Source organism: Pseudophryne corroboree, chromosome 9, assembly GCF_028390025.1.
Source record: "Pseudophryne corroboree isolate aPseCor3 chromosome 9, aPseCor3.hap2, whole genome shotgun sequence".
NCBI classification, from domain to species: Eukaryota; Metazoa; Chordata; class Amphibia; order Anura; family Myobatrachidae; genus Pseudophryne; species Pseudophryne corroboree.
The window spans coordinates 434,389,001-434,415,366 of NC_086452.1; the positions used below are offsets into that span (position 1 = coordinate 434,389,001).

Consider the following 26,366-nt stretch of genomic DNA (forward strand, 5'->3'; position numbering starts at 1 on the left):
GTGCTAGGGTGACCAACGGTTGTGTGTGTATGTATATATATATATATATATATATATATATATATATATATATATATAACCTATTAAGCATATGCTGTGTATTACAATGACCCCCTAAGTTTTGGAGGCATGCAAAGAGTAGAAAGAGGACACAATATAATAGTAGCATATTGCAGCCCGTTACTCCGGTCACCTGTGCTGTGTCTATTGCTGATGATGTGTAAATCATCATTTCAGCCTAATGTTACCGTACTGGTCTGTTTACCGCACAGTGTTCTGTGTTCACAAGAGAGCTGTGGATTTGTTCCCTGCCAGGTACCAAGGTGATATTCATCCCAGCTGTAGGATAGATTTATTTCACTATTATGAGGGCAATTGCTGATCACTGATGGTGGCGTTGGGTTTTGTATTGCCCCGACCCACCCCCCACCCACCCACCCATAGCCTGTGATGGGGGGGCTGTAATAGTGGTCAATGATTTTTTTATTCAGAGCTGCTTTCATAATATAATCCGAGGATTGCAGAGAGCACCAGGCAGCATAAGGTTACGCTCTTTCCTCTCATCCAAACTGATGAAACGCTTTGCACTCCCCGAGTTGTGTTTATTTTAAGTTGGTTCCATTAATATGTCTTAATCTGTAACAAATGTTCTGTTATGCATTCAAAGTTATTGATTTTCCCCTAGTTTGGGAAAATAAATAGAGGCTTAGAGGAGGGGAATACACACAACACCTGCACAGCAAGATTGTGGGAAAGTCCTGACACCATCAGTTAAAATTGTTATTGTTTGGTCCAGACTTGGCTGGTTGGGACGTAGTTTGTTTGTTTTATGGAGTGCAGACTTCGGTTACTGGAAACTTGTTTTCTTTCCCCAGCACAGACTTCAATTACATTTTTATAGACCTTTTTTTTCTCTCCCTCTCTCTCTTTTTTTTTTTTTTTTTGTTTCCACTAAATGCTTTTTTCCCCCCTTTATTTTTTTCCTCGTAAGTGCGTTCATTAATATTTTCCTAACAGAAGGGATAATACAGATGTAACCTCGAAACTGAGCGGAGAGCAGGCGTTGTGTCATCTTTCCCCCAGCCCCCTAACCTTTGTGATGCACAGGGACCATTCATGCGTTTGATTCCCCCGGTTCATGGCATGTGCTCTGTAAACATGGCCGCAATGAATATTGAGCAACAAAACGGAGCTGTCATTCATTCAACCCAGTAACGTGGAGCTAATAGACGGCCACGGTGTAGGTGAGAGACGGAACTTGCCTGTTAAGCAGTGAACTGTACTTAGGTTCTTTGAGGTCTATCAAGTCCTTAAATCTGAGACATCATTCTGCAAATAGCCTAGAATAGGGTAAACCAACAACATCACAAAGGTCGTCATTTGTGATATCTCAAGGGCTTTTTTTTTTTCCCTCTCCCCCCTCTTGCCTTGTATTTTCTTATTCTACTTCATGTCTTGACAAAACAAGATGACACAAGACAGAATACATTAAATTTAGATCTTTTTTTATCTAACCTGTTATGGTGGCATCAGTTTAATTTATCTCACTTTTTTATCATCCTGGAAGACCGGTCTTTGTACAATTACTTTAATTGCCAAACCGCTTCATGGAAAATTCTTTGCTGGGTCCTCCGTTGACTTTGATTTTCCTATGCTTACATAGGTATATTTTATTAATTTTAATTTTTTTCTATGCTTTTTGCTTTAAAACCTCAACTGACCTTTGACTCAGACAGATCTTGCTGGTTGGAGTGTCTTCATTAGGAGTAAATCAGCGAATGGCGAGGTTGTCAAAGAATCCACTGATGTTTTCTCATTAGAATATAATTTGCACTCTTTCGCTCACCGGTTATATGTAGACGGAGGTGTCTGGAATTAGGTGAGAACAGCCACACATCTTAACCAAATACTAGTTTCTTAAGTACGGTGCATTTGCAAAGTTTTGGGATATGGTAACCTCACTGTAGGCCCCAGGAAATATTTGGGTAGTTTTGTTCAAAACTATAAAAACTTGTTTTTTTGGAAAGTGTCTTGCAGGAAGTCTCTGCTAATATGGCTGCCTTTGACTTTGATAAATTGTTAGCCTTGCTCCTTGCAACTTAAAAGAACAAGTGGATAGGGAGTCAGGGACCTCGTTTATTACAGCTGCCTATGACGTTATACATTAGAGCAAAGGTAAAAAAAAAAAAAAAAAGTGGAAGATTAGCTTGCGCTAAATCTCGGTGTGGTGACAAATATTTAACATTTGTACACTCATTAACAGTCATATTTTACTAACGAACATAAATACAGAGCTTTTTGTTAGAACTGTTCTATTAGGATGTGTTCTAGCATTACCCTCATATTTACCTTGATTAATGGCTATTACTGTAGTATAGGAATACAACATTTTATCTACCAAAGTGTTTTGGATCTGCAGTATAGAGGTATATAAAAAAATATGTCACCACTACATTTAATATTGGCAATGATATTAATAATCATTTGCCACTATTGCTAATGGTATAAAGGGTCTGTACTGTAATTAAGAAAGCAATTAATTGTATGTGAGCCTTTGTTGTATGCTAAATAAGGAGATGGGTCCTTATTTTTGGTAAAACAATTAACCTGGCAGGTAAACTGAGGACTGGCAATGAATATCAATTGAGCGATAAGATCAGGGGTGTCAGTCACCCCCAGACTGTCGCACAGGCGGCGTCAAATAACACCTTTCTATCGCTGCCCGACCTGCTCACCACCGCCTCCCACATTATATTGAATCCTGTTTCTGTAAATGAGAACAGTTTTTATTTACATAAAAGGGGCTTTGTTGAAAGGAGCCGAATGACTTGCAGGCAGTTTTATAATTTACATTAATGAATCTATGCTTGTGGGAATGTAGGAGAAGATGATGAGGCGGAAGGGGGAAAAAAAGAGAAAAAGTCAAACCCGGTTGTAATATTTAAAATAAATGATAGATATGGAATAAGGATTTCAGCAACTGCTATTACACTTTTTTTGGGTCAAGTGACTTCCCTTCTGTTGCTTTGATTGCAGTGCAGACAGTTTGGCAGTGCAGAGTGTTGGCCTTTATTGTAACTGAAGCTGTCTTATGCTTTTCTCAACGTGTCTAATTTCGCTTTCGTATCATTTCAGACTTTCCTTGGTTGTTGAGTCAGTAGGGCTTAAACATTACATCGAAGTTCAACATTTGCCTCAGCAACCAATCATTGCTTAGCTCTTAGCTATCTGGTGCAAGTGTGACAGTAAAAGCAAGTGATTGGTTGGTTACCTGTAATTTAGTGCAAATGTTGCACTTGAGTGCAACGTTAGGCAATATTGCCTTGTGAGCAAATAAACCAATGCCAGGTTGGTTTAATTGCCGCTAAGGTTTCATTATTTATTGTTTAGGGTTTTTTGTTTCCAGCTGTGCATGTAGCCAGTGATTCGACGTTGTGCACTTGCGGATGTGTAATTTAATGTTCTACGATTTGTGGGCAGCTAATGATGTCACCCTGCCCAGTGATCTCATCATACGTGTGGGCAGCACAGCGTTTGTGCGTTCATAAGCGCTGCTGGCATCAGATGACTTTTTCCAATACATCAGCTGTAAAAAATAAATAAATAGCATACCTCTAAAATAAGATAGATTCTTATTTATTTGTCTTGAGCAATTCCCAAGTAGCAAGATTTTTGATTCCCACTTCTTTGTATGAAGAACTTCATCTGTGCTAAAATGTAAAATGTTGGGAGAAGAATTTATAATTGTCTGGCTCTATCTAGCCCTATATATTTCCTCTTTTACCTCCATGTACACTTTTCAGTCTTCCAAGGCTACACTTTTTAAGGTATCCCTTCCAACACCTGTATCACACTCAACATTAAGTAAATGTATTTACTGGTCCACTTCTCTTCCAACCGGCTTTCCCCTGACCCTTCTGGCAGCAGAAGGGGTTAATTTGCCATCTACTAGTTCAATTTGCATTGCAGATCACGGGGGTGCAAGGGGAAAAATTATCTGATTCCCTTTTAGAAACTGCTGCCTGTAATGATTCACCCGAAATCATAAAACCTATTCACTTTTATAAACTTTAAATGTGGAACCGCGTGCAGTTTTGCCATTTAAATTTGTGGTTCAGCATGTGTTTTATTGTCGACCAAGGCAGAATTACTAAGCAAGCTGCCTCTAGTTTCTTGTACGAAGCAGCTGCAAATTCAAATTAACACGATGGAAGAAGAGAAAGAGGGAGAAGAACAAAAAAAACTTCCCCCCCTTTTTTTTTTCTTCTTCCGAAATCAATGCTTGAGTGGAGACTTTTTGCAGAGAATACAGCCCAGTATTTAAAATAAAGTTTAGTTTTGACTGAGTACATTCAGAATGGGAGTCATAAATATTAGAGAGTTGTACTTAAGAAGTTACATGACTCTTTTAAATACTATTGATTTAAACCACTGGGTAGTTTTTATGAATCAAAGTGTAATTTCCATAGCCTGGCTATATTTCTCCACAATAAACCACTCTCTTTGGTGCACCCTTGGATGCTTTAGAGGCATTCAGCGCAGGATTAAATGATAGTAGTTACAATGATCAATAGGTTAAGACCGGGACAATCATTCTTGCCGCTAATGACCTCGCTACTAATGAGTAATAAAGTGTGGACTATTACGGCCTAACACCGGTGAAGCCTGCCTCCTGATTCCCTTCAGTACTGTGGACTATAACTGCGTGAAAAATAAAGTTTATCGGGAGAGCGCATTTCTGGGTCGAACGGTGCAACCGGTCCAAATATTGAAATAATGCATTTTTTATTTTCTGTTTGCATTTACATTTTTTGATGGCCAATGCCGTCAGGCGTTTTACCATTCGCATTTCGTCTTTTAGTACCAAAAAAAGAAATTGACCCCAGAAGTAAAGTTATTGCAGATTTGTTTGTTTTTTAGAGATAATTTAAGTGACGCTGAGATTGTACGTATGCACTGTTTATCAATGGCATTGTGTTCTGTATATTTTCTGTGTAATTTCATCGCCTTTGTCTCTCTAGCTCTAAATCTTATATATATATATATATATATATATATATATTTGTATGGAATATAGTCTGAGATAGTAAGGTACAAATAAAACAAAAATGATTCTCAGGTCCATGGTTAAAGGTATGCTTCTGCTGTTTATTTAATAAAAGGTCACTTAATGGTTGAGCGCATCTCACGGAAACATAAACTTATACAGCGATATAATTATTTCAGCATTAGGGCAGATGAGTGATGTTGCCTGGTAAACTGTATTTATTGAACAACTTGTTCTATTTTTCGGAAGAGACCGAAGTAATAGGATTACACCTCTCTGCTTTTGATGATAGAACTCTCCGAGGAATTGCCACCGTGCCGGTTTGTTGATATTCTTGAATCAAACTTGTGTAGTGTAGTAAAATGACAATAAGGACCTTTTATCATTGAATTATCGCAGCCACGGGTATAAAAACACCAATGTCCAGAAATGTGCACTGTATGTGGGCAACGTAGCTTGTAATACCAACGTGACGTCGCTGTAAACCAATTCCGTTACAAGGAGCCTGAAAATCCTTTTGCACCCCCCCCCCCCCCACACACACACACACACACACACACACACACACACACACACACACACACACACACGCACATTAGGGGGGAAAAGTGGATTTATGCAACAATGCAGAGGAATATGTCGTTACTATGAATCTGACCTTCAAGAACCATTTTAAGTTAATCAAAATTAGTGATGCTGAGAAATAAGGACATCACTGCATAATGACTGTGAAATTAGGAGAGTGCTCACTATGCAAATGACAGAAGAACCCATGTGAAAAAAGGCAAGATAAACTGCATATTAAGGCATTATGTTACATAAAGTGAATGAAGCATTTCCCTCCGTTGCTTACCAGCTATTTCAAAGCTTTATTGGATTTTTTTTGTTTTATTATTATTATTTTTTTAATTGTACAATTGCAGACATCTCAGATGCGTGTGTATGTATAATAACATGCGTGTATTTCCACACATACATTATTTTGCCTTCAATCTAACACTTGGGGTTTATTTACCGCTTCTGATTGTGTAGTTGCCCGATATTTAAAAGGGCAATGCTTTTACTACCAAGCCACAGCTAGTTAAAACATTGCCCTTTAAAATATTGGGTCTTACAACCTGACGCTTGGTAAATAAACACCTAGATCTGTATGAATGAATGAAATCGACAACATTGCTGTAAACACATAATAATACCACAGCCTCTACAGACAATACTTGTCTTAACCTGATGAGAAATTGATCTTTTTTTTTTATGACAAATTCCTTGACAAAACGACTCCTGCGTGCTGGCAAATTACACACAAGTGCAGTGATTATTTTGAATAGGTAAATTACATTCTAGGAAGCTTGCAGCATTGTCATTAGGTAGCCGCTTGAATACAATTTGTGTAACCTTGGCCAAGACAGCCTGTCATTTTAATGTCAGTGTTTTATCTGAAGAAGGCATCAGCCTTTCAAATACAATGTACAGGTTCCTTAACAGAAACGCCTGAGCAGAAATGTGTTAACAGTTGCAAATATGAAATGCTATCAGGTTCATCACTGTAGCTGTTTGTCATCGAAATGTCAGAGAAAACTGCTTTAATGGTATCTCACCTAATGTGGAGGAATTGGCAACATCTGTATGTTGCGCGATGCTGGAAAGCAGCGCTGCTGAACCCACAACGTGATATATGTATTTTTTATTGTGTAGTTTGTAGTCGCTGTGTTGAGGTTCTAAGGTGGCTTTTGCGTGAGGTCTTGTTTGCAGTTGGAGAGACGTCTTCTGAAAGCCGTTTGTTTTCTCTTTCAGGTTCCTGTCTCAGTGGCTATGATGACACCCCAAGTAATCACTCCTCAGCAAATGCAACAAATTCTGCAACAGCAAGTGCTCACACCCCAACAACTACAGGTCTTACTTCAGCAACAACAAGCCCTCATGCTTCAGCAGGTAATGTGTTCTGACCACATGGGCGATGTGTATTTAGTTTGCTGACCTGCCGTAGCCAAGCATTACTCCAAAGAAGCGTTTTCCTTCACTGAGTGGGGTCCTGTTTTTATTGAATTATGGAGTAGTAACAAGTGGGAGTTACTGTATCCATCCCAAGCCTCGTCAACATCCATCATTGATGGTTTGAGTTTAATGGTTTTGCCATTGATGGTGGTGTACCAATGTTTCTCCACCATCGGTGGCTTACTGTAGAGCCGATGTTTTGAGCTTTGGCAATGGCCGGGCCCAAAGCCCAACGGCCACCCTAAGTGACTGATCCCATGAGACATAATAGGAAGAGATTAAATGAACCTACTCCTGAGTGGTCCCTACGGATTGACCATCCATCGGGTTGTACTGGCGGCTGCCTGTGCAGCGGCAACTCTGTCTGATTTGCCTTGATGATGATGATGATGATGGGGTGATGCTGCTTGTTGGCACTACTGCTACATGCAGGCACTTGCAGTGAGGCTCAACACACTGCCAGCTGGGCACAGGTCTGGGGAGAGGAGGGGAGACTGTTGTTGCTTCCTCCTACCAAATTAGCCTTTCTGACCATCTTTGACATTGAAGGCGGCCAGGGCAAGAGAAGGGAGACACCTGCTTGACAGAGTTTGCTTGTTTGCGTGTTATCAGGGTCTTCTCTTCTTTATGGCTGCCAGTGAGACGGTCAGGGCTAGGGGCACCTTGGGCAGATTAAGGTTAGGCTGTTAGGGGTAGGGGGTAGTTTTTCTGTTGAAATCAAGCTGCAATTAAAGTGAATAAAAGTATGTAAGTTCTGTAAAACATCAAGCTGCTCCAAAACTACTTCTGTTGAATCTGTACCCTCCCTCTCATTTGCATACTAGAGCCACAGACAGTCCATCTGAGAAAACCAAAGATCAGCCACAAATTTAGGGCAGTATCCTATCGTTGGCGGTAATTTACTGTATGGCAAAAACTGACTTTTACCACGATTTTAGCCCAGCGGTATTATCGGGCTATCCAGTTATAACCTGTTTTTACAGTGCGGTAAATGTCCCGTTTTTGGGCGATAACACATGGGATCAGCGATGAGTTCCCAGACCCATGTGTTCTCACGGAAAAATATGACTCAAAGGGCAGGTGATTGACGACTCAGGCACGCGAAAAATAATCCCCAATTAGTGCCTGCGGTCAGGGCTAATTTACCGCAACTAATAGGATACCCCCCTTAGGGGCATATATATCAAACCTTGGAGAGAGATAAAGTACCAACCAATCAGCTCCGGTCATTTTTCAAACATAGCCTTTGTTTTCTCTCTCCAAACATTGATACATATGCCCCTTAGTGGCCTATCTTTCAAATAACCCCCCGAAAAGACAGATGTTCTATTGTCATTCATTGCAGCACTAAAAAGCTTTATTTAAGGCTATATAACAAAATTAAAAACAAATATCCTTGGGGCATTTGATGCTCAGCTCTTTGGAGATACTACCCAGAAGCAGTAAACAGTGGCTTACTGCATACTCGGCCCGTTGGGGTCTTTTCTAAGGGTGCGTGACCCGGTATTGCCAAGTAACATATGCGCATAACACCCAGATCCAGGTATTGGGGCGATTATTACTATATTAGGATATTACATGCACTATTGCAACTTTAGGTGGTCATTCTGAGTTGATCGCTAGCTGCATTCGTTCGCTGTGCAGCGATGAGGGAAAAAAAGGCACTTCTGTGCATGCGTATGCGGCGCAATGCGCACGCGCGATGTACTATTTCAACGAACGATGTCGTTTCACACAGGGTCTAGCAAAGCTATTCAGATGCACTGGTGGCCACAAAGTGATTGACATGAAGTGGGCGTTTCTGGGTGGCAACTGACTGTTTTCAGGGAGTGTTCTGAAATACGCAGGCGTGGCAAAAAAAACGCAGGCGTGGCTGGGCGAACGCAGGGCGTGTTTGTGACGTCAAAACAGAAACTGAACAGTCTGAAGTGATCGCAAGCGCTGAGTAGGTTTTGAGCTACTCTGAAACTGCACAAAAATAAATTGTAGCCGCTCTGCGATCCTTTCGTTCGCACTTCTGCTAAGTTAAAATACACTCCCAGTGGGCGGCGGCTTAGCGTTTGCACGGCTGCTAAAAACTGCTTGCGAGCGACCAACTCAGAATGACCACCTTAGTGTGGTTTTTTTTTTTTTGCTGATAATTCAGACTGTCAGGTCATGTGTGTGTGTGTGTGTGTGTGTGTGTGTGTGTGTGTGTGTGTGTGTGTGTGTGTGTGTATAAGTTATTTCTGAATTGTTTTTGCTGTACTTGATTTTTTTATTGTAAACTATGATCATCTTTCATCCCTTCTGGTCTTTAATAAATTTGAGTGGATTTGTGAACCTGTGTCTATCTATTGGCCAGAATAAATATACTTGAAGTCCATCATTAAATGAAAGCATATATGTTTTATAGGCGTGCCAAGGGCATAGCGCCTTTGTTGTTACAAACACAGGTCATCCTTGCTTTATTATAATTAGTACGCTCAGGGGAGACAAAACTTGGCATGTTTTCTAGGCGTACATTTTGGAGATTACTTCTGAAACTGCAATGCTAATATTCCCAGCGGTCAGCCCATAGCAGCCAAAAAAAACGTTCTTTTCCAAATCGTCTTTGTGAGACACACACACACACACACACACACACACACACACACACACACACACACACACACACACACACACACACACAACGTATGCAATTGCTACTCGATACACTATAACTGACACTATTGTCCTCCTATTTCTCCCAGCAGCAGCTTCAGGAGTTTTATAAGAAACAACAGGAGCAGTTGCAGCTTCAGTTAATACAGCAACAACATGCAGGAAAACAGCCGAAAGAGGTAAAAAAAAGAATCTATAGGATAATATCTTATGGGGGATGTGTAAAATGTATTTTTATCTTTGACGTGATTAATTGGTCTAATATGGCCGCCAATAATGGATGATTGCAATTTCCTAACTACGACTGATTGCACGGCTGGTTCTGCAGTAGCAATTTATTGTCACACTTGGTATGTTGTTTTGTAGAGTAGTAAATATGGAGAGTGCGGCAAATGCAGTAAACTACGCAGGGTATAGTGTGCCGGATGGGAAAATTCACATAACCAGCAGCTTGCAATGTTTGGCAAAAAGGATTACAAATCTAATGGCATTATTATTATTTCTTTATTTATTACCAGTTATTTATATAGCGCACACATATTCTGCAGCGCTTTACTGAGAATATTTGCCCATTCACATCAGTCCCTGCCCCAGTGGAGCTTACACTCTATATTCCCTACCACATGTACACGCACACACATTCACGCTAGGGTTCATTTTGTCAAGAGCCAATTAACCTACCCGTATATTTTTGGATTGTGGGAGGAAACTGGAGTACCCAGAGGAAACCCACGCAAGCACGAGGAGAATATACAGACTCCACACAGAGCCATGGTGGGAATCGAACCCATAACTTCAGAGCTGTGAGGCGGTAATGCTAATGATTACACCATCCGTATTGCCCTAATGGCATGCAGTCATGACGTCGACATTCGAAATGATAACACCAGAATAGCCAATAAGATGCCGTTTTGAGATCCAGGTAAATCCGAACCCGCACATCTCCAGTTCCTAGTAATTTCGCAGTCTGGATTCCCATCACGATTAGTTAAGCTCACCACTGAAATAGTAAGATCTGTCCAGCTAACTAATGCTGGCCAGTTACCATTGTGATCAAGACATCATTCTATATATGGAAACCAATAATACATTTCATCAACCAGATACAAATGTTTACCATGCATAGGTGTAAATCTTATCGACCAATGACTGCAGTCTGAATGTGCAATATTGACTGGGTTCTATACTGATGCGGCTGTTGGTCCGGATGGGTGTGTCCAGGTTGGATAAAGATCTGGTCATGCAGCAAACTGACAAAACAACAGGCTCATCACTTAAGTGACCAAGATAAGTGTTAAGGGCCGTATTCCCAGCCCGATTTGGGAAAAGATGTGTGCTGAGCAAACCGCTCAGCACACATCTCTCCCCCCGCTCAGCACAGCGCGATGTGTGCTGAGCGTGCGGGGCGCTCATTTCACCCAGCGGGTTAAATGAGCGACCTGCTAGATTGAGGCAAATCTAGCACCAGCTGTAGCGATGCACAGGGCCGCGCATCGCTATCACTGTGGGGGTACACACGGAGTGATCACTGCTTGAAATCTAAGCAATTTAGTTAGATTCCTTAGATTTTAAGCAGCGATCGCTCCGTGAGTAACCCCCTTAAGCTGTTGTCCTCTGTTATCAGTCATTCCCAGTTCCAGACAGTTTGCTGCTGTGAAGACACAGGGGAAGATGTATCAAGCCTTGGAGAATCCATCAGCTTCTAGCTGTCATTTCAAAGACTGTGCTAGATAAATGACAGTTAGAAGCTGATTGCTTTCTTTAGGTAACCTTTCCACTTTATCCCTCTCCAAGGCTTGATACATCTCCCCCTCGGGCTGGATGTCGGATGCACATATCAAAAATGCCTGTAGTGCTTCTCGGTATATCAGTGCTATATATTTCATTGTCTTTAGTTTATCCTCCTTTTCTATAACTCAGCAGGCATGCGTGACAATCCCTACTTGGACGTTTAGCTGACCTAATAGTAACACACCCTTCAACTGTAGCGCTTTAGCCGGTATGGTACTGTTTTTTTTTTATGTTCTGTACCGACAAGCAGGGGCATTGTATCGGGTGCAGTGTCTCAGGATTTCTATAAATTTCTAAAACAGCGCTGCCGGGACACGCCCCCTTTACCAGTGATCAAACCCCCTTTCTGCATCTGTACCGGTTTTTAACTCAGATGTTGGAGGGTATGTAGTAACAGTTGTGAATATGTGTTCAAATGTTTCAGGAACTTGACAGAACGAAAGTTATTACTGTACATCCTTGAGTGGTGGAGATTTCTTTCATGCGTACGAACGGCTCAATTTCCTTTTTTTAACACCTATTGAAGGAAATATCAGGGAACTGTTCTAAGATTATGATAACTGAATATAGTTCATGAGGTAAACAACAAAGGTACATTCAGTTGCAAACCACTTTCATTGGTACGGCAGATTATACATGTGAACCGAGCAATAAACGTGTTGTTATTGGGATCAGATTGTGTGTTAGTGGCCTCTCTGTAGTGTTTTCCCCTTTTGCTTCCTGGCACAGGAAATGGGATGCGTAACTAGTAATTCATTCCCCACCCCAACCCTATTGCAAAAAAAAAGTCCATTTAAATAAAAAAATAATTTTTTTTATGTATTATAATCTGTCATCAACCTCTGGTGTTTGTAATACAAAGCACATTTCCCATCGCCGGCTCGTGGCTGATGTTTCGCTTGGTGTAGTAAACATTACTGGGCACTCTAGAAGACGGGGCACAAAGCCAGGAGGGGGGAGGGGGGGAGGGTGTAGTTTTGTATATTGAGTCGGACACATACATTATGTCTTCGCCCGTCCGTTTTCATTACAAGGAGCACTTCAGTCCTATAGAAAAAGGGAACAGATTAAAAAGTGTCTAAAATGTAAATCTAACGGGCTAACAGTAATTAAAATGGAAATGGCACAGGGAGAGAAATGCGTGTAATTGTGAGATATCGCGGTGCAAAATGCTCTAAGCTTTGTTTTGCTGGCTGTTTCTTTAATTCAGTAGGGCTTATTCATCAGTAGCAATTCAATGCGCGTTAATGACTCTGGGATACAGGCATCACTCTGGACAAAGAAATGATTATTGTGCGGTCAAAAGAAGTTCAAAGACAAGAAGGGAATTTCAGTTTTTTTCCCCTCCTTAGAGATCCACATTCAAGAGCATACAAATTAAGCCAAATGTTAAAAACCACAGTCTGAGAGCTGACTTCAAAGTCACAACTCAGTAATTAATGAACTGCAAGCCTCAGTTTGGACAAGTCGTGGTTTGACGCCTCCATAAATCAACATGACAGTTCTGTTTCAGCAGCTCAGACACTGCCTGTCATTGAGTCACATCAGATGTAAACAGAGAGGGAGGGGGGAAAAAAAAGAAAAAGGGGGAGAGAGGAAGATGAGGGCGCTGCAATTGATCAACAGAATTGGTAAAAAACAACTTTTGAAGCACATTATCCTTGATCACAGGAAGTGGCTGTACCCTCTAGAGGGATGCTCTCCTTCTGCCGTTCTTTAGGTTTTTTTTTCCACCTCTTCTCGAATCCGATTTCTAACAGCCTTCAAAAGGGAGAATAAGAATTATGGATCTTCTCCCCTGTGGCTGCCGAGCTCTCGCCCCCTGTTGTTATTTTGTGCCGCTCTCTTTTCAAAGGCATCAAAATTTGTAGTTTTTTCTTTTCTTTTTTTTTTAAGGATCTTTTAACTCTATATTTGAAGAGTCACACTGAAAAAAAAAAAAAATGTCCTGCCTCTGTCATCCCTGAGAGTTAGCTGGGAGTTCACCCGTCACTTCAGATTAACCTCTTGCCTGGTTTCTTAGACACAGTTCTTATTTTACTTTTTCGTATGCACAAGGAAGATGTGGGATCAGGGGTCGGGGCACGTCAGCCGTAATTGTGTGCGCATGGAGCTAAATGCTGGTATGTGCTGATATGCAAGGTATACGCATATATGCAACTGCACCGCTCTTATTTGTACGCTTCGTTTTATAGGTGCCATTATCAGTGTGCACCTAAGCCAACACAGTCCTTGGCCCAAGAGTCTGTAAACTGGCTATCAACTAGCGCACAACTTGTCACGCCGGCATGCCCTCCGTACACTCTTGCTAAATATAGCTTATTGTTCATTAACAGTTATCTATGAAGCACATATATATATATATATTCCAAAGCGCTTTACAGAGAATATTTCAGTCATTCACATCAGTCCCTGCTGCAGTGGAGCTTACAGTCTATAGTCCCTACCACATGTACACACACAAACACTTGTGATCATTTTTGTCATATGCCCGTTAGCCTACCACCTTTATGTTTTTGGAGAGTGGGAGGAAAGCCCATGGGGAGAACACAGGAGAACATACAAACTGTGCACAGATAGGGAGTTGAACTCATGACCTCAGTGCAATAAAGCTAATCATTATGATGCAAACACCTAGTTAGTTCACACAGCCGCAAGTGGAGGTTCGACTGTTACTTTTGACTCGCCATCGCCTGTAGCTGCGTACGCCCAGCTCCGATTCATCCGCAAAATTCACTTATATTCAGCTCTGCTCCAGCACCTATGTTAGTACATCTACAATGAAATTTTCTTGTGATGGACCTATCTATCTATCTATCTATCTATCTATCTATCTAACCAAGAATGCAAACCCACCATTAATCGCTCCCGCTGCGGGGAGAAGGGACTGGGAGTTGCAGCTAGGAGTAAGTGTTGGAGGGGGGGGGGGGGGGGGGGGAGAGGAGAGAGCCCTCCCTGGTTCCAGTATACTAGGATTTATATATTTATTTTAGATGGGGAGAAGCAGACATCCATTTGTTAGAAGTTTCAGCACAATATGATAGACGAAATCAATTCAACTTGGCCAAGATAGACAGGAAAGTGCCCCTCCCAGTAGCGACACATTCATTCCCTGGTGTGCAGAGGAATAACCTCTTTATTAGGCTGTTTCCTTTTTACATGACTCAATGTTAAAATAACATCAAGTGTCATGTTTTCTCATGTAAAACGCAGCCGTCATTTCAGATAACTGTGTGAAATCACTTCAGTAATCGTCTTTTTAGCAGCACTCTAAAAAGTCTCCTCCCATTGATAAACATCAAGTGCTGCTAATTAACAATATACTGACAAGCCAGATCCTACACATCTGTCACAAGCCTGCCTCCGAGTCAGAGAGTACAAGAATCTGTGTCTGTACACTCTTATATATTGTGCGTTCCTGTGAATGGCTGATTTATAGTGATCGTTTAGGGCTCACCATCCAAGTAAATAACTGTAATTTTGGCGTAGCAGACAGGCTGGACAGCACCTGCATTGTGGATACAGCAACCATTAAAGTTGATAAATAGCATATCTAAATGCAAAATCCCATAACAAGATAGAACTTGAGATGCTTGATAACTGCAAACATTTAAAGTTGCCTGATGCTTTAAATGAGAATTGATATTCATGTACCCACCACAATGGAGTTCCTATACAGCAGTCACATTATGGTTATAGAACCAGATGTTTGCTAGGCGCAACATACTTCTAAAAAAACTGACCAGGGACAGCCAGAAGTTTATAGACATCCCCCGACACCTATGGTTTGTATTTCTTGGTTATTATCCTCTTTTTCTATGTTGCAAGGACTCATGAATACTAGATGGAGACCATTAAATAACAGCGCATTCCCAAGTGTCTTGTACTTACAGTAAGGTGCAATAGAAAGTAAGTACCAGAATCAAGTTCAGTAGGAGTACCTAAAACATACTTGCCTACCTGACCCTCTCCATGAGGGAGAAAATGCTCTGTTCCTGGACTTTCCTGGTAATGTATGATTGCCATCACCTGTGGTGAAACACCTTTCTTATCAATTAACTAGCTCACCACAGGTGATGGCAATCATACATTACCAGGAAAGTCCAGGAACAGAGCATTTTCTCCCTCATGGAGAGGGTCAGGTAGGCAAGTATGACCTAAAAGCACCTTTAATTGAAGGTATAGGTTTGCTGTTGTTTGTGCGGCATCTGACCACCTCACCAAGTACCGGAATGTTAGGAGGGTTTTGCCTATGTGTGGAGTGAAATTAAACTGGCTCTACGCTACACAAAAAATTCCTAGTCTACGTGAGTACACCTGGCCAATAAATCTGATTCTGATTCTGAAAACAGCCATTTTGTTGGAGACTGGGAAATTCCAGATTCTGCAGGAGCACGTGGGGAAGGGAGGAAGACGTAGTTTAGCCAATCATATATTTTTCTTACATGGGATGTCTGACCAAACTGACCAAGCCCGTTTGTTTTTTTCGTACATTTGAAAAAGTTACTAAATTATGTCCCCATGCTACAGCATTTTAATGTTCAAAATAATAGTTTATTCTGCCCATGGAGCTTCGCAGCTAGTTGGATCACCCCCTTAGTGTCCGATGAAGGACACAAATCATCTAACAATGGTTTATCAAGCAGAGAAGAATAACTGGGCAGCGTGTCCTCCTGCAGTATGACAGTTTATGTTAGGCAGTAGGGAGTCACCCAAGAAAGGAAAACAGAACCTTTGACAGGCGCTTAAGGGAGGGGAACAAAACTGCAAGTTTTATCAGGATATTTCAGTATTTTAACACTGGCTACTGACCTGTCAACAGAGCCCAGCAGACCTTTTTTGTGAGCATTCAATTGTGAGAAGTAAACAGAATGACTTGTATCCTGTGTTTAGTAACTGGGTGGGGAGCACAATTTGGCAACATAGATTCGTCTAAACTCTTTCATGGACAATGCGTCCTGTATACTTTTATATCCTGCCTTTCTGTAATGTGGAAAGCTGTTATTAACTATAGAAGAAAGAGAACATTTTAAAGTTCTCTAAAATTTTTATTATTTTGCACATTGCTCTAGTGTTTAAGCATATTTTAGCTGCTTGACCCTATTTTTATTTATTGACATTTCTATAGTGACCGGCATATTCCATTGCGTTTTAAAATTGGAAACACAACAGTCAGACAGAGAGGTCAGAGGGCCCTGCTCGCAAGCTGACAGCCTATAGGCACCACCTTAATGACGCAGCACCCCTTCGCTGCACCTGATCAGTGATCTCAGGAATGGATAAGTCCAAGATGTTCTGACTTCTAAACATTTACAACCAGGGGTGATTTCTATAGAACGGCAGTGTTTTTGTGTTTTACTAACTTCTAAAAGTGTGTGGTAGGCTAGTAAATTATGCATTATTTTATCTAATATTAATGGGGCAGATGTAGTAAGCCTGGAGAAGAGATAAAGCAGTGATAAGTGAAAGGTGATAACGCACCAGCCAATCAGCTCCTAACTGTCATTTTTCAAACCGATAGGGATTGGCTGGTACATTATCACTTTCCACTTATCACTGCTTTATCACTTCTGCAGGCTTAATACATATGTCCCATTGTGTTAAAGGAGATAAACGCCCATAGTAAGGGCTTGAATATAAGCCACGATCTCACACAACAACAGAGCAATGGTTTCTAACGTCTGATATTTCTTATTATTTGAGAGATTTCCCACCAAGGTAATGGGCGGCTCTCCTGGCAACCAGTGCTTTCAACACAAGAAGAGTCAGCAGTGGGGAAGTGTAAAATTCTCCTCTCTCCTCCCAATGGCTGACCTTTCCACCCTTTCCCAGGCATAAGACTCCCGGTGATCTGCTACAGAGGTGTGGGGGTTTTTGTGGGATGGGAGTGGCTACATGTGAAAAATGTTTAATCTTTAGTGATAATAGTCTGAAATATGGGGATTAAGAGCTTTTTTTTTTTTTTTGTCAGACACTTGATAACTAAGGTTTAGATCCATTCAGTTAAGTGGTCAAAGACCAGATCTGTCTCCAGTAGTTTTCATTATACATCGGTAATCAGTGGCATATCTAGAATTGGTTCCAGGTACACACAGGGGTTAAGAGGGGCACGTTATTTCCAGCGATGTCTTTGGATAAATGGTACTGGTGAAGTAGACAGCAATGATTCAAGCACTGTGCCAAAGCATTTGCTGTCTTCTGTGCAATCGCCATCTTTACAAACATGGCACCGCCGGCAACCGGCTACTGCATGGTAGTGTGGGCCCTGTACACATCTCTTATATTGTCTCTAGTGCTGATAGGATGTCCTACAACATCACTCTCTTCATGGGAACCTCTACACATATATTTGTAATTTTTATGTTCTACCAAAAAGAGAATGAAACCGTTTCAGCATTTGCTTGTGAGAAAGTCATAGCTCTGAACTTCAGGTGCCTCTGCACATTGCAGTGCTGTTGGCAAATTCATTTCAGACCCCATTGGCACGGAACTGCATTATGTAGATGGTGAGAAAGACAGTCAAACCTGATTGAGACCACTATGATAACCATCCAATAGGAGTTGGCATTTTAGTCTGGGTCTCCTGTGTGTGGGCACTTTAGGAACAGGCTAAATTGTGCTGAAGTGATTATACCACAATCTGAATTTGCACAACTTAAATCTATGTAATTCTTATACACAAATCACCATTTTATATTCAGTGCAAAGTAAGTAATACTTTTATTGTACAGTTTCTCATTCTGTTTCTATATTTTGTATTGCTAGAGTCTCTGGACAGTATACCTTGGGATACATTCTCCACTGTGTGGAAAGCTGGAAATTGCTGGTAATCCCTGCCCGAGTTAGCGCAATTTTGGATTTTCCATTTTACAGACCATATTATTACAATATCAGATTAGGGCTTTTCTTACAATTTAAATGGTGCTTTTACATTGCAGAAAATAGAAGTGCTTGTACAGGATGCTATATCTATCTATCTATCGGTCTATCCCCAGCAATATCTCATGTTATCGCATATGAACGCGAAGCAGCCCTGGTTGCGGCGCAGTCTGAAAGGGGCCAGTTGAAATAACCCTGGTCGTGCAAACCGGTATTTGAACCCGGGTAGCGAGCAGGGTTGAAAACTGGTTCAACACAGCTCGCGCTTCAGTGTGAACAGGTAACTCAGGTTGATGCGAACCGACACCCGTTCACTGCATAGGAAGAGGTGTCACTTGTAGATTATCTCATCTCCAAGGGCCGGCTCAGGAAACGTCCGTATAAGCCGGGTCAGGCCACCAGTCTGAAAGAGGTCTCGGCTCAGTCGCACCCAGGAAGGTACCAGGTACGCACCCAAAATACCAGGTACGACCCAGCAGTGCAGTCTGAAAGGGGTTTAAGTAGCACCGAGAAGATACCTGAAAATGGGATATAGGGATCATTATTACAGTTCACGCCCGTGGGCATAGGCAGACCATATAAGTTTAAGTCTTTGCCCCACTCTAGTGATTTGAACAGGAGTGGATCCAGCGAAGCCTCTCCTCCGTCTTCACTGGTCCACATTGCTGAGTATAGCTGAAATGGCATTGGCTAGTAGCAAAAAAGCTTAGCATTTTAAATTAAGCTGGCCTTCATCCCCATAGATGCAGAGCCGGATTAAGGCTATGGGAGGCCCGGGGCACTTCAAACAGGGGGGCCCCTAACGTAGAGGCAGGGAGAGCAATTTATATATATATATATATATATATATATATATATATATATATATATATATGATGTAGTTATATGACCGGCGGCCACAATACCGACGGCTACATTCTGCCCCCCTCACAATCCCTACAGTCAGCATACCGACAAGCAGGGACTACTCACACTCCCACCTGTAGAGGGGGAACAGAACGTGTGGCAAGCTCAGCGCAGCTCACCACGAGCCCGCCGGGCATCTAAATGCAGAGATCCCAGGGTCGGTATGGTGACCGGCGGTCTCCAAATCACCGGTCACACAATACCAACCTATATATATATATATATATATATATATATATATAATAGTGATGAGCGGATTCTTATATACGTACACACACACACGAGTATATTATCTATCAAAGGCATGATGTCTGAACAATGCTGCGCCGGGTGCCCGCTGGGTGTTGCGCTGGGTGGTTGCACAAATAAAGCCACAATAGTCCTGATGGTGCAGCACTCCTGGCATCTAAGTAATACCACTGTTTTAAGCATGAGTTTGACAACGTTTCATTGCCCTTTATTAGTGTGGCACTTTCATCAGGTCATGACACGTATAAAGGGCACTGAAACATTGCCAAACTTATGCCTAAAACAGTGGTATTACTTAGACGCCAGGAGCGCTGCACCATTGGGACTAATATATATATATATATATATATATATACACACACGCAGACATATTATATATATATATATATATATATATATATATACACACACACATATATAAAAACACACACACATATCTACACATATATATATATCTATCTCTCTATATATGCATATGTATAGATATATAGATATATGTAGATATGTGTCTGACAGACCCAACAATTTAACATAGAGTAGCAGCAGGATTAAAGAAAAAAAAATACAGCCTGAGCCAGCTTACTTCGTGCACGGCTGCTGGTGATACAGGAGAGCGAGTGCTGGCTCCACTTCTTCCGTGCAGCCTGCGCGCCCAGCCACTGACTGGCTACATCACGCCATTGGACAGCTGAGCCGTCGCTCAGCTGTCCTGTCCTTCACGCAACGCCGGCGCCACCGCTGTTAGGTTGCCAGGGCAACCTATGAGACGACGCGGGGTCCTGGAGCGCAGTGCTGCAGGTCGGATCGGTAACACAGATCCGATCTGTGGCAGATGAGGCAGCGGGGGCCCTTTTAGAATGGGGGGCCCAGGGTACATACCCCCTGGGCCCCCCCCTTAATCCGGCTCTGCATAGATGTGTATGGGAACTGGGGTTGGTTGGGTAAAATAGGTTACCCCCAGTGATTAATTCTTGTTATATACAGAGGAGATGGAGCCTTTCACCGGCATTTTCGATGGAGATTTCAATTTTCTCCGCTTCATAAATTGACCTCTTAGGAAGTTACTGAGACCTACATTGTGTTTCAGGAAAAAAAAATAAAAAAAAAATGCTACACGCTCAGAGTAGTATACTATACCTCCCTACTGCTATACTAAGGGCAGTGACAGCTAATCGCCTGCTATCATAGTTATCTTTAAGTTGGGTTTGCAGCGAGCATACGAAAGGCAAATAAACGTTATGGGTGTGGTTCATTAGGTCAACATGAGTTAGGTCAACATACATTGGGTCGACCACGTTTGGTCGACATGGTCATTAGGTCGACAGGGAAAAAGGTCGATATGAGTTTTTTTGGGTATTTTCTTTGAAAAGTGATAGGGAACCCCAATTAGAGCACCGTGTCCCCTCGCTTCGGGCAAGGTGCCTCGCTCCACTCCCGCTGCACTCTGCACAGGTTACCGTTCCCAATTGTAGTCCACGTGGTCGTTAAGTATGAAAAAGGTCAAAAAATTGTGAAAAACTCATGTCGACTTTTTTCCATGTCAACCTAGTAAATGTTGACCTAGTGATCACGTCGACCAAACGTGGTCGGCCCAATGTCTGTCGACCTAACTCATGTCGACCTAATGACCGCCATCCAAACGTTACACAGTGAGGGAAATATTGGTTTGTTTGTTTTTCAAAAAAAAAAAAACTTTATCAGTAGTCAAGCAAAGTTAAAACAACGTGCAAAACAAGACCAGTCCTAACGATAAAACGCATTTGCCTCCCTCTACAGCCCTAGTGCTACGTTAAATGCTCAGATAGTCATCTAAACAGTTAATCTCTTCCCCACAGCAGATATGCATGGAGCGCAGAAGATCCCCACCTTGATATTATTCCCAACAGATTGGGGATATTAGATAATTTCCTCCTATTTATTGTACAACTGCACCGCCCGTTATCTCACTATCTCTCGAATAATTACTGAGGAAATCTACATTATTATTACGCTGTGGCCTCCCCCCCCCCCCCCCCCCCCCACCTCCTCTTCTTTGGGCTGCCACAACAAAAAATAGCCAGACGCTGGTGCAATGTGTTGATGTTACGGACAACAAAAGTTTTTTGGTTTTTTGTTTTCTCATCCTCCCATTGTGTGATAAACATGATAAAGATATTTATCAAGTGAAACACCTCGCCTGGGTCTGCTAGGAACAAAGAGACCGAAAACGCAGAGAGGCAACGGGAAACCTGTAAGAGAGAGAGAGAGAAACCCCACTTACAGGCAGCCAGTGCCTCAGCCTAGAGTAGTTGTACTCCTGTTCCAGTAAGATGTTGTTTGCTAAATTATGAATGTGTGTAATTAAAATCGAGTCGCTGTTTCTATGAAAGATTTACAATGTTATTTCATCGTTTGTCATGGCTAATTAACAATATTAGATGAAGTTTTTCTTCTTCAAAGGTCTGATTTTTTTCTAATTTATTTATGTCAGAAGTGATAAACAGAGTACTTAAAAGCATCTCGGGCGGTGCGCTGAGAAACGCGGCGTGTTCACTTAACACCTCCAAGGTTCACGGTTCGAATCCCAGAGGAGGCAGGCAGCCCCGGCTCCTGCACTGAATATAATTAATGATTTCAAAGTAACCTGTTCTGGGGGTTTTTTGTTGTTGGCTGAAGTGGTAGTTTTAGGAGGAAAAAGGATGTTTGGCAGTGAGCAAGTTTAGGACAAAACACCAGCTCAACTGTGCATTACCTGGATCATTAATATTTATGTATTCCTTTAAGCTGTGTTATTAGTCACACGGTTACCATTGATTTGGTGTCCTGCGTTACCTGTTTCCTAATATGAAATCACTTGTACTTTTTCAAGTTATAATTGACGAGCTTTAAAATGTATACATTTCTATATCCCCTCCCCCACAATGGTCCTTTAGTGTGGGTCCATCACTTGGGGTCTGAGCAGTGGGCTTCTGGGATTCCCCATTGTTGAGCACCTTACGTGACCAGCCTCCCCAGACACATCTGAGTGCCGGAGGGGGCCAACCAGTATGTAGCCAATTGGCATTGCCATATCCTCTGGCGATTACCAATGATCGTGTAGGCTGGCCAATAGAAGCCCACACTGCACACACACAGAAGTACTAGGGGATGTAAAATACGTTGGGAATGTCGAGAAGCTATTGAAAAAAATGTTTTTTTACATCAGCGAATAAAATGTATGAAATTCTAGGTAAACATAGCCATTATTTTTGATTAACTCTACATATCTATAATTTAAAAGACAAATATTGTATCACTTTCATCAGATCCTAATAGCAACGTAGTAATGATTTACACATTTACAGGCAGAATGTGTACATAACATAGTCTTCCCAAATACCCACAGCCCCAGGTTTTTCCATGTGCGCCAGAAGCAACGGCTATATACTGTAGATATTGCTGACCAATCAGAAACGTTCATTTACAGGCAACCTGATGTCCGTTGTTCTTTCATAAGGGTATCATTCAGATCTGTAGGGTCGGCAACCTCTTACACATTAGCTGTGGCAACCTCTTACACATTAGCTGTGATGAACTACAACGCCCATATTCCTTACCATTCAGAAACTTTTCACCAGCCAGCTGCCGTCTGAGGATGTTGGGGGCTTTGATTCAGCAACAGCTGGGGTGCCAAAGGTCCCGCATCCTCCCTTGCCTATTGCCTGCAGAATCATCTAGGTTAAATGTGTCTACACTCTTCAGAAGCCTAACCTAGATAAACAGAACACTTTGAATGTAAAGTCCCCCATTGATCTGAGTATCTTACAGCAGCGTGCGGAACGCAGACCTCTCACATGTTTAATTCTCTGCTTCCTTTTATAACAGCAGCAACAGCAAGTGGCGACACAGCAGTTGGCATTTCAACAACAGCTTCTACAAATGCAACAGCTGCAGCAGCAGCACCTCCTGACCTTGCAGCGCCAAGGCCTCCTTTCCATCCAGCCCGGGCAGCCCGCCCTCCCTCTGCAATCTCTTGCTCAAGGTTTGTACAGTCGAAAAGTTTTTTTTCCTTTTCTTCATGTTTATGGTTCATTACGTTACATGAAATACAGTCTGAATGAACTTGGTGATCATCTGATGTGTAACATGTGCAATCCCTAAAGTATGCCGCTTTGTACTAAGGCAAAAGCACATGTTCCCACAATTCCTCATGTGCCATTTGCATGGCTCTGTCAGTTAAAACTAGTTATTATTACTTACAGTGTGAGTGTGTCCAACTGATCTACAGTATGGTTCCAAAGCAAACATATTAATTATTGGGGAATTCAGAGTACAGATTGGTATACAATTTTATTGATTTTCTAATTTGTTACTATAACTACATGGGAGAAATGTTTAAAAGAAAAAAATAAATAATACAAGTGCGTGGGATGCGTCTTGTGTAAATCGATGCCCCCTCCTGGCGTCTGTGACCCGCTGCTGAGTCTGATGACGCAGTATCAGATCACTGAGCGTGACCATCGGTCATCTGAGTAACCTTCAGGTTACGTAGGATGGTTGATGCTTTCACTTTGCCGGGGACAGTGACGTTGCATCCAAAGACCCAGCCGCAGGCCCACAAAACAAGGCCGACACACCCTGTTTTCTGAAACGTTGGACGTCGCCGCCCCCCAACATGCTGTGGCTTATTGGACCCTGCTACCGTGGTCGCAGGCACAGATGGAAGAACGTGCGCAGATCTACAGTACAGCCATTGGAGATGTTGGCAAACCGTTGAGTTTGCATACATTTCTGAATTAGGCCCTAAGCCCTTTTAGCCAAGGGGTGTATTTACTAACCAGCTGCGTTGACCCATAGATTTAAACGCTAATAGAAATAAATGCTACCGTAAACCAGGCTTGCTTACTTTATTTGTAATTGTTTAATCTATCAGTGACAGGCAGCTTAGACAACCCACCGGTTAGTAAATATGCCGCTAAGATCACAAATGTGTGTGATCCCCAAAGTCATGAAATCTTGATTAACATCTCATCGATTAAGTTTGGTACGAGTGTAAAACCCATTGCAACTGGCCTCTGAGCTAACTGCACCTAACGTCGGGTGATCGCTCAGCCTGTGCAGCAAGCAACTGCACAAGTCCAGTGTAGGCAGACATATAAATTGAGCAGAGACCTAGTTTTCAGGTTAAGGCAGTACATGTTCAGATTTGTCTGCTTCCTGGGTATTATAAATCTACACCAGCAACCCCACAGCTGATTTCCCCAGCTGCGGCCATGTATTTCCTAAGGAATGCCACGTCCACTGGATCTACCAGGTTAGTTCCCACCGTGCTCCAGACCACACAATACCAGTCCCCTCCTATCATTACTGAGCGTCACGTTTTCTGAGTTGAAAGTTATTTCAGTGAAGCGCATGTTGCTTGGTTGAGGAGACTGTGGTTAGTGGCCTGTTGGAAGGGTAGAGAGCGTCTTGTTTCTCCGACGTCGTACAGATCACAGCTGTGTGAGGGCTAATAAGCAAATGTGTCACTACGGTAGGCACTATGGTTGCAAATGCACCTTATTGATTTGCTTTCTCTTATAATGCATCTGTAGATTAATGAACTCCTAAGAACAATCGTTCTGTAAAGTAAGTAACACTATACATGTGTAACCCAATCCTATGTTCTACCTGATGTCCTAAAATTTGTGCTTTGAATTCTTTTCTTTTTATTTCTAAGAAACGTTAGCGATTTAGCTGTTAAAATCAAATGAGGAAACTCGGAGACAGAGAATATATGGTCAGGGATAATAATTTGGAACGGATTTCATCATGAGCATTAAATCGGCTTTCTGCTTGTTTGAACGTGGCCACCTGGGTTTGGATATACAAGGACAAAGGGAGGTTGTCTATGTGTGTCTACCAGACTGAGATACTTAGTTTTGCCAAATTGAGTTCTGGAAGGAGTAATTTGTCACCTGTCCCCATAACATACATTTTTTAAAGCAAAGACTGCATTTTCCCTCATAATGAAGAGAACTGAACTGTCCTGAAAAGACACAGCGGAAGAGACATCGGCTGACTCATATTTAATAAAACGTCAGAAAAATGTCTGCTGTGAAGCGTCACGTATCAGCGGCGAAACTGGTAGCGATCACTTAACTCCTTGCAAATCCTCTGCGGTCATTAGCAGTTTATGCAGATCCATCAAGTGCAGTAATTCTGTCACTTTCCTGTTGTGCTCTGCGTTTTATTATTTTGCGAGGTGTCGTTATTGACACGCAGATTACATCCATGTCTTATCCAATTTCTACCTCCTTCTTTTATTTAGCGTTGGAATTCGTGTCTAATCTGCCCTGATCTGTAACAATACTCAGATCCAATTTTATCAGAGGCGCAGAGAGTGGTACGGCTACCGGAAGCTTACATCCTTCGTTACCTGAACCAATAATCAGGAACATTCTTTTTTAATGCTTTCTGTGAAATTACAACCTGGAAGCTCCAGAATCCTCACTGACATCAGCTCCGTCAGGATAGATGGGGGGAAGGGGGGGGGGGGGGGGTTGGTATGATCTTGCGAGTGGCTGAATTTACAGCCTGCACATTAATTTGCGAATTAATTAATTAGCCGATGAATTTTAGGGGCTTTGTGCCTGAAACACTTGAGAGGCATTACTAGCACAGGAGGAATATTACAATTTCGTATTGCAAAGGAGTGCATTCCTAATTAATAGATGAATTTCCTTAAATACCAGTGCAAAATAGGCTCGCCTTGCTTGACGCGTTTTCACACAAACACGCCGAGACTTCAACATATTAGCATCAGAGGACAATTTGATGTGCCATTGTTTTAATGCAGAATCAGGGGAGTAAGGGTCAGCTCCGTTCTGAGGTAATTGTTAGTGTGTAGACTGTGCTG

The 26,366-nt window shown here is 42.0% G+C and overlaps 1 protein-coding gene across 7 annotated transcripts in view; it reads left to right on the forward strand.

The window, feature by feature from the left end:
- FOXP1 (forkhead box P1) overlaps window positions 1–26,366 on the forward strand; it is a 417,384-nt gene that overhangs the window by 284,123 nt on the left and 106,895 nt on the right. For all 7 annotated transcript variants that reach the window (XM_063941041.1, XM_063941042.1, XM_063941047.1 and 4 more), the window contains 3 exons: window positions 6,842–6,979; window positions 9,778–9,864; window positions 23,354–23,510. In XM_063941041.1, the coding sequence (XP_063797111.1) occupies window positions 6,842–6,979; window positions 9,778–9,864; window positions 23,354–23,510 (382 nt within the window). The remainder of the gene's footprint in view (window positions 1–6,841; window positions 6,980–9,777; window positions 9,865–23,353; window positions 23,511–26,366) is intronic.